We start from the raw sequence: 12,768 nt of genomic DNA, 5'->3' as shown, positions 1-12,768 counted from the left end.
TTGATTTCAAAAGATACACATAACAATATCTAGTGGAGTCATCAATCAACGTCATGAAATATCTCTTTCCACCTTTTGTCAACACGCCATTCATCTCACAAAGATCAGAATGTATAAGCTCTAGTGGCGTCAAGTCTCTTGCCTCTGCAGTCTTATGGGACTTGCGAGGTTGCTTAGTTTGCACACATACTTGGCACTTGGAGCCTTTGATAGTGGAGATTTTCGAAATTAAATTCATATTGGCTAGCCGCATCATGCAACCAAAGTTAATATGACAAAGTCGTGAATGCCAAATATCAGACTCATTATTGTGGCAAACATTATTAATAACTTTAGTGCAAATACCTGACAAAGACAGGCAGAACAAGCCTCCGCTCTCATAGCCTTTTCCAACAAATTGTCCATACTTAGAAATTACAACTTTATTGGATTCGAAAACCAACTTAAAACCATCTCGACATAAACGTGAACCGCTAACAAAAATTTTATTGATGGACGACACATGATGAACGTTCTTCAGACGCATGGTCTTCCCCGAAGTAAATTTCAGATCGACTGTACCGACACCTCGAACGATGGCATGTGACCCGTTTCCCATCAGCACGGGAGAAGTCCCTGTGACCTGGTAAGAAGCAAACATAGAGGCGTCATCACAAACATGTACATTGGCACCGGTGTCAATTAACTAATCAGGAGATTGAAATACTGAAAGGATGGTAGGAAGAATACCGTACCCAGATTCCTTCATATCAGTATCACCAATGACAACATTAGCGGACTTGCCGCTCTTCTCATGTTCGCGCTCCTGAAAGATCGTGAATGTCGCCTAGAGGGGGGGGGGTGAATAGGCGCTTTAAAATAATTACGGTTTAGGCTTGAACAAATGCGGAATAAACCTAGCGGTTAATTTGACAAGCACAAAACCTACAACAACTAGGCTCACCTATGTGCACCAACAACTTATGCTAAGCAAGATAAACAACTAAGTGATAGCAAGATATATGACAAGAAACAATATGGCTATCACAAAGTAAAGTGCATAAGTAAAGGGCTCGGATAAGAGATAACCGAGGCACGCGGAGACGATGATGTATCCCGAAGTTCACACCCTTGCGGATGCTAATCTCCGTTTGGAGCGGTGTGGAGGCACAATGCTCCCCAAGAAGCCACTAGGGCCACCGTAATCTCCTCACGCCCTCGCACAATGCAAGATGCCGTGATTCCACTAAGGGACCCTTGAGGGCGGTCACCGAACCCGTACAAATGGCAACCCTTGGGGGCGGTCACCGAACCCGTACACTTTGGCAACCCTTGGGGGCGGTCACCGGAACCCGTCAAATTGCTCGGGGCGATCTCCACAACCTAATTGGAGACCCCGACGCTTGCCGGAGCTTTACACCACAATGATTGAGCTCCGAACACCACCAACCGTCTAGGGCGCCCAAGCACCCAAGAGGAACAAGCTCAAGGGCACCAAGCACCCAAGAGTAATAAGCTTCTCAACTTGTAACTTCCACGTATCACCGTGGAGAACTCAAACCGATGCACCAAATGCAATGGCAAGGGCACACGGAGTGCCCAAGTCCTTCTCTCTCAAATCCCACCGAAGCAACTAATGCTAGGGAGGAAAATGAGAGGAAGAACAAGAAGGAGAACACCAAGAACTCCAAGATCTAGATCCAAGGGGTTCCCCTCACAAAGAGGAAAAAGTGATAGGTGGAAATGTGGATCTAGATCTCCTCTCTCTTTTCCCTCAAAAACTAGCAAGAATCCATGGAGGGATTGAGAGTTAGCAAGCTCGAAGAAGGTCAACAATGGGGGAAGAACACGAGCTCAAGAGATAAGGTTCATTGGGGAACAAGACCCCCTTTTATAGAAGGGGAAAAATCCAACCGTTATGTGCTCAGCCCGCACACGAGCGGTACTACCGCTCCACGAGCGGTACTACCGCTCTGGCGGAAGAAGCAGGGAAAAGGAGCAACCAAACATGAACCTTGGGGCGGTAGTACCGCTTATAAGCGGTACTACCGCGCACCCCAGTGGTACTACCGCTGGAGGAGCAGAACACGGGACCAAAAATGCAGTAGCGGTACTACCGCCCGACCGGAGCGGTACTACCGCTTACAGGCGGTACTACCGCCCATCGGGGCGGTACTACCGCTTATAGGCGGAACTGCCGTGCCTTACTGCCGTGCAACTACTGCAAAACTCGACACGAAAAATGCAAGACCCAAAATCGAGGCGGTACCAGCGCGGAATAGTAGCCGTACTACCGCTTATGGCCATAGGCGGTACTACCGCTTTGGACAGCGGTACTACCACTTGGGGCGATAAGCGGTACTGCCGCTCTGGCCGCGGTACTACCGCAGGGAGAAAACCAGAACTGCCATAACTTCTTCATATGAGCTCCGAATTGAGCAAACTCAAGCTTGTTGGATACAAGACGATGAGTAGCATCAAAACAGCGAGAAGAGGCAGGGGAGGTATGCCAACAAATAGAGGAGTGAAACCTCCAACCGAGAAGAACCGGCATAACCTCCAACATCGAAAACATCATAGAAGATGCGAGTGAACTCCGTTTTCGATGAACTCGAGCTTGTCATCAAGATGACCATGAGCTCCAAAACTCACAAAGAGAAGAACCAAACAAGAACCAACAAAGATGATGCAAGGATGCAATGGTTTGAGCTCTCTATGAACGATACGATCAAGCTACTCATCGAGAGCCCCCCTTGATAGTACGGCAATCGATCCTATAACCTGGTCTCCCAACTACCATCATGAGACCGGTAAAATAGAAAACCTATCAAGAGCAAACCTTTGCCTTGCACATGGTCCACTTGAGCTAGATGATGACGATCTTGACTCCCTCAAGTTGGACCACCTTTCTTGGTTGTGTTGGCTCGATGAAGACTAGTTGATTGCTCCCCCATACTCCACTATAGGTGAGCCACTCTTCCGCACATCTTCACAAGTCCATTGTCACCACAATGGACGGCAAGCTTCAAGCATTTGATCTCTTCATGATGCTTCACTTGAACTTGCACACCGCAACCTAACCCCACAAAGAACTCTCACGAAGATCATGGGTTAGTACACAAAGCGTAATTGACAATGCTTACCACACCATGGGATCGCTTGATCCCTCTCGGTACATCTTGTGCGCTTTGTGTGTTGATCAACTTGATTCACTCTTGACTTAGTCTTGATCAACCTTGACTCTTTCTAACTCTCTTCATTTGGATGATGTCTTGAAGGTAAACATGAATGATCACACAATCTTCTTCTTCAAGACATGCTTGCAATAAGCTCTACTCTCACATGACCAATCTTTGGATAATTCCTTAATAACACCTTGGTCACCACATAAACTCCTTGAAACCAACACATGGACTTCAAGAAATGCCTATGGAAAAATCCTTCAAATATAACTCAAGGCAACCATTAGTCCATAGAGATTGTCATCAATTACCAAAACCAAACATGGGGGCACCGCATGTTCTTTCAGCTCCTCAAAGCGGTTAGGATACTTCGGAGCCCAGTGATTAGGATCACCACAGACATGGCAAAGTCCCTTCCCCTTCTTGTGAGAATTTTTCTTGAAGTTGGTAGAATGTGAAGGCTTGTTCTTTGTATCAAACTTGCCTTTGCCCTGAGTTTTGTTCTCGTTGTTTTTGAACTTGTTGGGCTGGAAGTTCTTCTTTTGTACCATGTGGGCACTAGAAGCTCCCTCAGCAACTCGAGCACGTGTGTCCTTTGCTCTCGCCTTCTCTTCAACATCAAGAGTACCAATGAGATCCGAAACGGAAAACTCCTGTCTCTTGTGTTCCAGTGAAGTAGCAAAATTGTTCCACGAAGGTGGAAGCTTGGCAATGATGCCTCCGGCAACACACACTTGAAGTACTCAAGTTCTTTTGCGAGCAAATGTATCTCATGAGCCTGCTGTACAACAGAGCGCTCATCAGTCATCTTGTAGCCATAGAATTGCTCCATGACGTACACCTCGTTGCCAGCGTCCGAGGCACCAAATTTAGCCTCGAGCGCAGCCCACGTGTCCTTGCCGTTGTCAAACGACATATACGAATCCACAATGGAATCACCAAGAACACTCAGAAGAGCGCCTTTAAAGAGAGTATCGATCTTCTCAAAAGCTTCCAGCTGTGCTGGATTAAGATCGCCCTCAGGCTTGCCCTTAGTGGCGTCATAGCAGCACATGGTCTGAAACCAGTAGACTGCTCTCGTGCACCACCTCTTATATTGCACCCCCTTAAAGGCAGGCGGCTTCAAATGCACAACAAAACCACTCGGAGTAAATTGCCTATAATCAGGTTTTTGGATTGTTGGAAATATGAGCAAATTACTACGAGATTTAATCAGAATAAACAAAAGATAAATCATGACTGCAATAGCAGAGATTAAACTAATCATGCGAACTAGCATAGTAGATGAACAGATCACATCTAGGGCACATACTAGAAACATGAATTCTACCACGATCTCGAACAGGAAGGATATAATCACATACGGTGCAGCGGGAGCAGCAACGCCGGCGTTGACGTTGTCGCCCATGTCGTCGGGGATGAGGTTGCCGAGGTCGTGGGAGTAAACCCCACGTCCGAGTCGTCACGATCCAAAAGAATAACGTGCATAGCTCTGTCCTCGGCTCGGCTCAATCCCGCAACCCGCGGCGCGGCGCGGCGAGGCGAGCGAGGAGGAGGAGCGCGTGTGTAGGTTTTCTTTTCTCATGCTCATATAAGTGGTAGAAGAGCCCACCTTATAAAGAGATGCAAGTCTCTCTCAACTTCCGTGGTGAGACTAAACTCTAGTCTCACTCACTCCACTCACATGTGTGCATGAATGGGCCAAGAGAATTTCAGAATTTTATTTGGGCTTTGGGCCAAAGGCCTACTAGCAAAATTCCAACACCGCCTGCAGAACGCACGAAATGATGCCGCCCACATGTGTATGTAGAAGCTAGCTACCGATCGGAACAAGCTGGATCGATTTGATCCGCTGGCTGCCGACGCATGTACACGCTCAAGGAGCTGACCTTGGCGGCGACAACGACAAGACGGACGGCGCAGAAGAAGCGGCGGCAGGCGGCCGGCGGCTAGAGGATGACGACGTCGAGGTGTGGCACACTAGTGAGAGCCCATCAAGACTGTCGCCGGTCACCGACACATCTGCAGATTCTAATTTTTTGGCCGATGAACATGCCCATGAGGATCAGCGGGAGAAGATATAGGAATCGCGTTTATAGAAAAACGACTAATAGTCGTTTTTGTATAGACCTGAAATTTCAGGTTTATAGGAATCCAGTTTTGCATATCCGTGGATTAGTTAGAAGAGCCAAACGTTGTTTTAATCGGTTAAACAATTTTTCTATTTTATATAGAACCGATTCTCTATATTCCATCTATCCAAACAACTCCTTAGTGTGCCCTGCGCTATATACTACCTCCGTTCTGGCTTATTAGTCTCTTCGTAATTTATGCTAAATTTTTATCAAAGATTTAACTGACAAAATGTTAGTGCATGTCAACAAAAATTATATTGTTGAATTTATATTTGAACATAATTTTCAGTGATATAATTTTTAATGACATGCATAAACATTTTATTAGTTCAATTTATAGTCAAAATTTGACGCATATTACAATGAGGACAATAAACCAGAACAAAGGCAGTAAGTGCCAACTACTCCCTCCGTTCCTAAATATAAGTCTTTTTAGAGATTCCATCAAGTGACTACATACGAAGCAAAATGAGTGAATCTACACTCTAAAATATGTCTACATACATCCGTATGTTGCATTCTATTTGAAATGTCTAAAAAGACTTATATTTAGGAACGGAGGGAGTAGCATTTACCGTTTCGCTAAAAAAAAGCATTACCGCTTGCAGTTGTGGGACCGAGGGAGTACTTCGAATCTTGACGGACCCATGGGCGCTAGCGAAGGCCAATCCTCTGCAGGGAAGCCAGCGCCAAGCCGTGGAGACGGTGTTCCTCATGAGAAGTGCAGCGATGCACGCAGTGGCATCTGCACGCAGCCCATCGACGGCGCGTGTGGCGTCGAGATTCGAAGCGGCCAGCGTGCTAGATGATGTGGCAAGCAATAAATGAAGAAAGAGAGGCATGTGGTAACATAGCTAGTTAGACTAGCCACAATGGGTAGTAACATAGACCAGTAACATGCACATGTTACTAGTCTATGTTACTATCTCTATAGTGGATAATAACATACGTGTGATAACATGCAACACTTCATTTATTAGGCTATAGACTCATCTTGTCTTGATATGTATGATGTTACTCATACTACTAGTAACTACCTATGTTACCGCTTTCATTTCTTTCTTCATTTATTGCTTGCCACATCATCTATTTTATCTAAATATGTGTGATGTTACTACCTATGTTACTCCCACTGTGGATAGTCTACTACTAATGTGAGTAACATCACACATATCAAGACAAGATGAGTCTATAGCCTAATAAATGAAGTGTTGTATGTTACCACACATATGTTACTCCCTATTATGAGTAGTAACATGGGCATGTTACTACACTATTATGTTACTACCCATTCTGGCCAGTCTTAGAGTATAGGCAAACTTTTGGAGCGCAAGATGCAGCGTATATGAGTATTCAGTGCACACCACCTGACAGCACGGATCTGACATGATCAGCCGTAGGGGGCGTGTAGCATGCGGCGTAGCTCTTGTAGCTGCTGCAGGAGGCAGGACGGGGGCAGGAAGGGTCAATGACCGCGCGCACGCACTGGCCAGTACCTTCACAAACCAGCTCAGATCCACGTCGGGTAGTGTTTTCAGTGAACGCACAACACCACAAGTGCAGAGGCTTAGATACTTTTAATCTTATTAAGCACGGGGAAAGGGCTCTATATTTTATTCCAAACGAAGCGCTTAATACATTGTTGATTAAAAACACTCATAAACACACCAAATAGTCACGTAAAAAAAACACACCAAACAGTACACGCACACAACCCGTCTTTAAAGTAATTTATGCGAGACCACCAAAAATACTATACAGGAGCATTAACGCCAATGCTGCACGCCTCGTTCACTGCATGCGTGCATGGCATGCCCCCACAACCGCTAGTGTTGACATATGGGTCATGGTCCCCCACCTGCTTGCAGCTGCTCGCACAGGCAACTTTTAGAGAAACAGTACCCTGCTCTATGGACAGGTCCCGTTTGCCTCAGAATTGCACCCCACAAGACCGACGTGGCTAAGGGTATTCACACGTATCGGCAAATGTATGTCCATTTGCCCCCGTTTCAATGAATTTAAGCGCACTGATCATCTCCCCTGGACCACCGTCGGATACCTGCGAGCAGCTGCCGCTGCGTGCAGGAAGGCCGCTCTCTGTTCCTCATCGGCTAGAAGAGGAAAATCTTTGGCGCAATCCAGCCGAATTATAGATTCATTCGCGACTTGGAACAACAGAGCGGATTGGCTCTGAAAGGTTTCAGTTGGAAATCGAGGCAAAAACAGAACGCATTTTTCAGTTTCTCGGTCGCCTGCTTCTTGGGCAAGTTCACACCATGTGACCTTGCGCTTGCGCATGTGCCGATCCGATGACCACTTGAGTCAAACCAATGTACTGACGATCTGATGACCACTTGTGCCAATCCCAAGACTTTTCGGCCGTCATCGATAAGGTCAGGCCGGCTCCAGTATAGGAGCGAGCGGCGATAGCGACGTGTCGGCGGCTCGTTCTGACGATGACAATGTTCGTTCGGTCATCCATGTATCTCCGTGTAATTTTTATTATGTTTGAGCTGCTTTTTACTTTCGATAAATCTTTATAATAGACCTGATCTTTAGAAAAAAATAGTAGTAAGAACCTAACAAAGTAACAAAGGAGGAGAGGCACATCGGGACAAGAACAGGACGCTTAATATATGTATCACGTACCAGATCTGCACATACAATAGCGAGAACATGGGGTTTACTGGGGCTATTTGTGCAGGTCAATGGCAACGTCTATGTCATGTTGATCGCTAAACTGACCCTGTAGGTATGTACGTACGACTCATGTTGCATGGCATACTAGCTAGTACAACGTCTCTGGACCCATACATCAGCTCTGTGGACTAGCTTAGCTACGGCCGAATTCTGTATGGTCATCATGTATTGATTATTGATTATTTCGTAGGTTTGGCTACTGGCTAAATACCCGCCCAGGAGTCCATGAAAGGTCCCCTTCCAGCTTTGACAACGCGACCATTACTTTCGAAGGTTCAGTTGTTGAAAATAGCACAATACTATATAAACACACACGGCGATATCAAACGTGTACACAAAGAATCTAACAATAAATTATGACGAAATGTACAAAAGCGCAACTGTATTTATCAATGCATGCATCCAGATCTAGGTTACCTGCTCAAAATAATTAATTAATTCAATTTGATTCCACTTTTATTTTTGCGGGAATTAGTTTACAGTTTGTCTAATTCACATCTAGATGTTTTTTAAGGATGTCACATCTAAACTCCCACAAATATATAATGCACCAATAAAAAATAAAAAAACTAGAAAAAAATAAACCACAAACAGAGTGGACATCAACTTAGATGTGACATAACTATGTCACATATAGATGTGTTCTAGACAGATCCATTAGTTTAACCTGATTCATTAGGTCAGACGTTGACGTATAACCTGTGAACGAGCTTTACATGGCGAGACCGGACCGGGTCGTTGATATCGTTCACACCACATGGCCATTGAGGTCTTGCTAAAAGTTGATACTCTCTACTGTCTCTCCATGGGTAGCCTGCCGATCAGGAATATTCAACCGAGAGCTTGTGTATGATGAGGACGCGTTTACTTGAGAGAGCTCAACTGCTGCCTGCCACCGTTGCTGCTACGAATCTTCTTACAGCTCGTTAGATAGTGCGTTGGGATCGCTCCTGATACTGACATCGCTCTAATTCTCCGCTCCCACACCCGCGCCCACTGCGTGCGTGTATATAAGGCGGGCAGGCGGCTAGCTATACCCTTCACAAAATCATCACAGGCTAGACACTTGCATCTGCCGAAGATTGATCAGTAGCTACTCAAACCAATCTAGCCTCGCCCGAACACGAGCATTTCCGGAGTTTCTGTCTCCCCTTGGCAGCTAGGCATCTAACAACCCAGCAGTAGCAATGAAGGTGAGGAACCCTATTCAGTTTCTGCTCCTAGCAAGTTTTTGTTGACTTCTCGTGTTGCTTCGTTTAGCAGCTCAATTTTGAGTCATCGATACAGTACTCTGAAGCTGGAGCATACGACTGATCCATCGTTTTTCTCTTTGTTGTTGCAGCAAAAGATTGTCATCCAGTTGAGCATGTCGTGCGACAAAAGCCGGTCGAAAGCACTGACGCTGGCCGCCAAAGCAGCCGGGGTGACGTCCATGGGGATAACTGGAGACGCCAGGGACCAGCTGGAGGTGGTCGGCGACGGCGTCGACCCGGTGTGCCTTGTCAGCTGCCTCCGCAAGAAGCTTGGCCACGCCCAAATCGTCAAGGTGGAGGAAGTGAAGAAGCCGGAGGAGAAGAAGAAGGATGAGCCGAAGCCGGCAGTACCCGTGCACCCGCCGCCGTACTACTTCTACCCGCCCAGCTCCTACTACCACCACCAGTACCCGCTATACTTCTGACCATGTAACTGCCCGAGAGCGATTTTGAAGTACTCTAATTTTGTCAACAACTACAAATATACATAGGCGTGTTTATTAATTCATTGAAGGAAATGAAAAGAAAAAGGAGAGAAACTCTATCTATTTACGAGTTCGCTAGGCTAATTTCCAGTTCGAAATCAAGAAAACAGCACGATAGATATATAGTATGTCACCTGCAGGAAAAGGTAGGACGTCACACCATGATACCCTCAGCCCCACATTGTGACGAATGTCGTCCAATCATATGATCGGGTAATAATTCGAGTCGATCCATATAAATAACCACGATCCTGTAAGAACCGAACAAGATCTGCACTACTAAATATAGTTTCAAGTCTGTACCAACGAGCGGCCCCTCCTCTGGTGCTCCCACGGACGGGAGAGGAGGAAACCCTAGCCGCCGCTGGACCGCGACCTCCTCCCCCTTCCCACCCCTCGCCGCCGCCAGGGTCTACCGGCTTGCGAAGCCCGGGCCACCCGGCATGGGCGGCGGCGGGGCGCTTTTTCCTTCTCGCAGGGCGATCTACCCTAGCTGAAACACGGCGTGGTGCGGGGCGCTGCGACGTTGGGCTGCCACGGTGGCGGGCGTGGAGGGCTGCGTGCTGGTGATGGCTACAGCGCCCGGTGGTCGACCTACCAAATATGGATGGAGTGGGGGCGGTGGCACAGTGGCACCTGTGCTAGGTGGAGTCGGGCGAGATCCCCCTCGGGCTGGCATCCGTGGTGCGCGCGGTCTTGCTGGTTGCTCGCTGGATTCGTCTTGTCGCTTGCGCTTGGCCCACTCGTTTGGTTGCATCTTGATGAAGGCATCATCGTGTAACTACTGTCGACCCACTCGTGTGCTGTTGCGGGGGAAACCCTAGATCTGGTCTTCCAGATCAGACGATGGCGGCACTGTGGTATCGTTTCTCTCTTGGGAGCATCATTTGTGAAGCAGCGCAGGAAGACAGAGGCAGGAGGTGGAACGGCTTCGTTTTGCACGGAGCTTCGGTGGAGATGTCAAGTCATGCCTGGCCGAAAGGTACTACGCTGTGTCATGCTTGTTCGACAGGTGCTACGCACGCTAGATCTTCAGGAGGCTTCAAGATTTGTCGGCTGGTGGTACACGATGGCATGGTGCTGCGGTGTACCAGCGGTGAGTGTGACGTGCTCAGCAGTTTGCGCGGTGGCAAGGATGATGCAGATCTCTTTCCTGAAGATGGGTCAGCGGTTCAATGATGATGGCGGCTTCTAAAACATGTGCATGTGGTGCACACTTTAAGTTTGCTGCACGGACTGTGGGTTTCGATATGTTATGTGAATGGATCGGCGACGACCCCGATTTTAGATATGGGAAGTGAGAGCACTCTATATTATCAAATTTGTAGGTGTGAGTGATGTCATCGGGAGGCTTGATGTATATTTTTGTTAGCCTTTGTTGAATAATTAATAAAGGTGGCCGTATGCATCGATTGATGCAGAGGCCGAGGGTCTTAACCTTCTTTAAAAAAAACTATTCTCAAAATATCTGAATAAACATAGCACCGCGTGCAATGGTTGTCTCCACTGTCAAAACATCATGAGATGATCTTGAGCGATTTCATAGCAACATGATTAAGGATTTGATGCAAATGGAAGCTTCGAAGCCTCCACTTGGCACTTGAAGCGTTCAACAAAAAGATTGGTAGGTGATACGTTAGACATTTCTGCCCCAACTAGAAAGACTCTAGCATCGCTCACCATGCTCACCTCATGGACTTTATGGGATGAGAGGAATGCTAGTTTTCCATCACAAGAGGGCTCCATCGATGATCTTACTTGCCAACATCAAGAACGACACGAGGCTAGGCTATGGGTGTTGCGAGGTCGAAAAAACTAGGAACAATCATGACGCGAGAGTAATGATATTTGTAATAAGTAGGCTAGAACCTTGAAACACACTCTGTACTTTCATAGTTATTGAATGAGGCAAATCTTTTGCCTCTGTTTCAAACAAAAAAAACTTCAACAATATCACAACAGTTGAGTGGCCCTTTTCCAATGTTCTGACAATGACCTGATTTCCTTCGTCTTCTTAGGTGGCCTATCAACATGCAAATAATATCTTATCCACCTAATATCAAGATGCCATAATATCTTATAGAATATTAATTTGTAATGCAATTAATACATGGACTCAATATTAACGTGCATTGCATGTACACGATTACTAGTAATAAATAACATCAAGAAATCGAGCCACTAAAAGACATCTCCTAGGCTGATTGTAGTGGAGAGTATCGTATACTACTATCATGCATATGATACTAGTGTATAATACTACATTCGTAATGCATAATATCATATGTTGGAATCATAGAGTACTACATTTATTGTCATGCATGACAGAAAGTGACACATCATTTAATATGATACGGTATCATGATATGATATTCAAGCATCTTTTTTTTATTTAATTCTATGACACCTCATAAAAATTGCTTAGTTGGCACGATGATACTACTTACAATATTCCCATTACGGGCAACCTTACCTGACTAAACATTTGGACTGACAACTATGGGCTTGTGGGATGTGATCTTGGGAGGTAGCCCTGTGGTTTGTAAGTCATATGGGTAACTAAGAAGGCCCGCTGTCATGTTCCTTCAAGAGAGGAAGGATCACCTTTTCTAAAAAAAATAAGAGGAAGGATCAGAGAGCAGCGCTTTGTCTCTCTTACAGGAGGACCGAAGTAGGTCTCGCCTTAGGGGCGCCTAGGGTTACTATGGGTCGGCCCAGTAGCACCTATTTTTTTACTTTTGTTTACTTTTTTTTAATTTGAAATATTCAAATGGATATGTTCGAAAATTTATGTTACTCAAGTTGTAAATACGTTAGATACAAAATAAAAAACTGGTAGTGTGATTTTTTTGTTAGTGCAATTTTAAAATATATTTACACAACTAAAAACATGTTCATGCATTTTGAAGAAACATGAAAAGTAAAAAATTATTTATACAATATAAGAAAATTGCTCATGTATGTTTTTTTCTAACAATATTACCATTAAAAAATGCACGTGTCATTTTAGGAAATGCTCACATGAATCAAAAAT

At 45.7% G+C, this 12,768-nt stretch overlaps 1 protein-coding gene across 1 annotated transcript; it reads left to right on the top strand.

Moving 5' to 3' along the window:
• Positions 1 to 9,018: 9,018 nt before the first annotated feature.
• On the top strand, positions 9,019 to 9,797 carry LOC109734233 (heavy metal-associated isoprenylated plant protein 47). Its single transcript, XM_020293446.4, has 2 exons — positions 9,019 to 9,189; positions 9,339 to 9,797. Exons 1-2 carry the CDS (start codon positions 9,184 to 9,186, stop codon positions 9,672 to 9,674), a joined length of 342 nt encoding a protein of 113 aa, XP_020149035.1. The 5' UTR covers positions 9,019 to 9,183; the 3' UTR covers positions 9,675 to 9,797.
• The last annotated feature ends 2,971 nt before the right edge of the window (positions 9,798 to 12,768 follow it).

Source organism: Aegilops tauschii, chromosome 2, assembly GCF_002575655.3.
Source record: "Aegilops tauschii subsp. strangulata cultivar AL8/78 chromosome 2, Aet v6.0, whole genome shotgun sequence".
Lineage (NCBI taxonomy): Eukaryota > Viridiplantae > Streptophyta > Magnoliopsida > Poales > Poaceae > Aegilops > Aegilops tauschii.
Note: the sequence above shows the minus strand (reverse complement) of the source record. Positions and strands in the feature narration are given on the sequence as shown.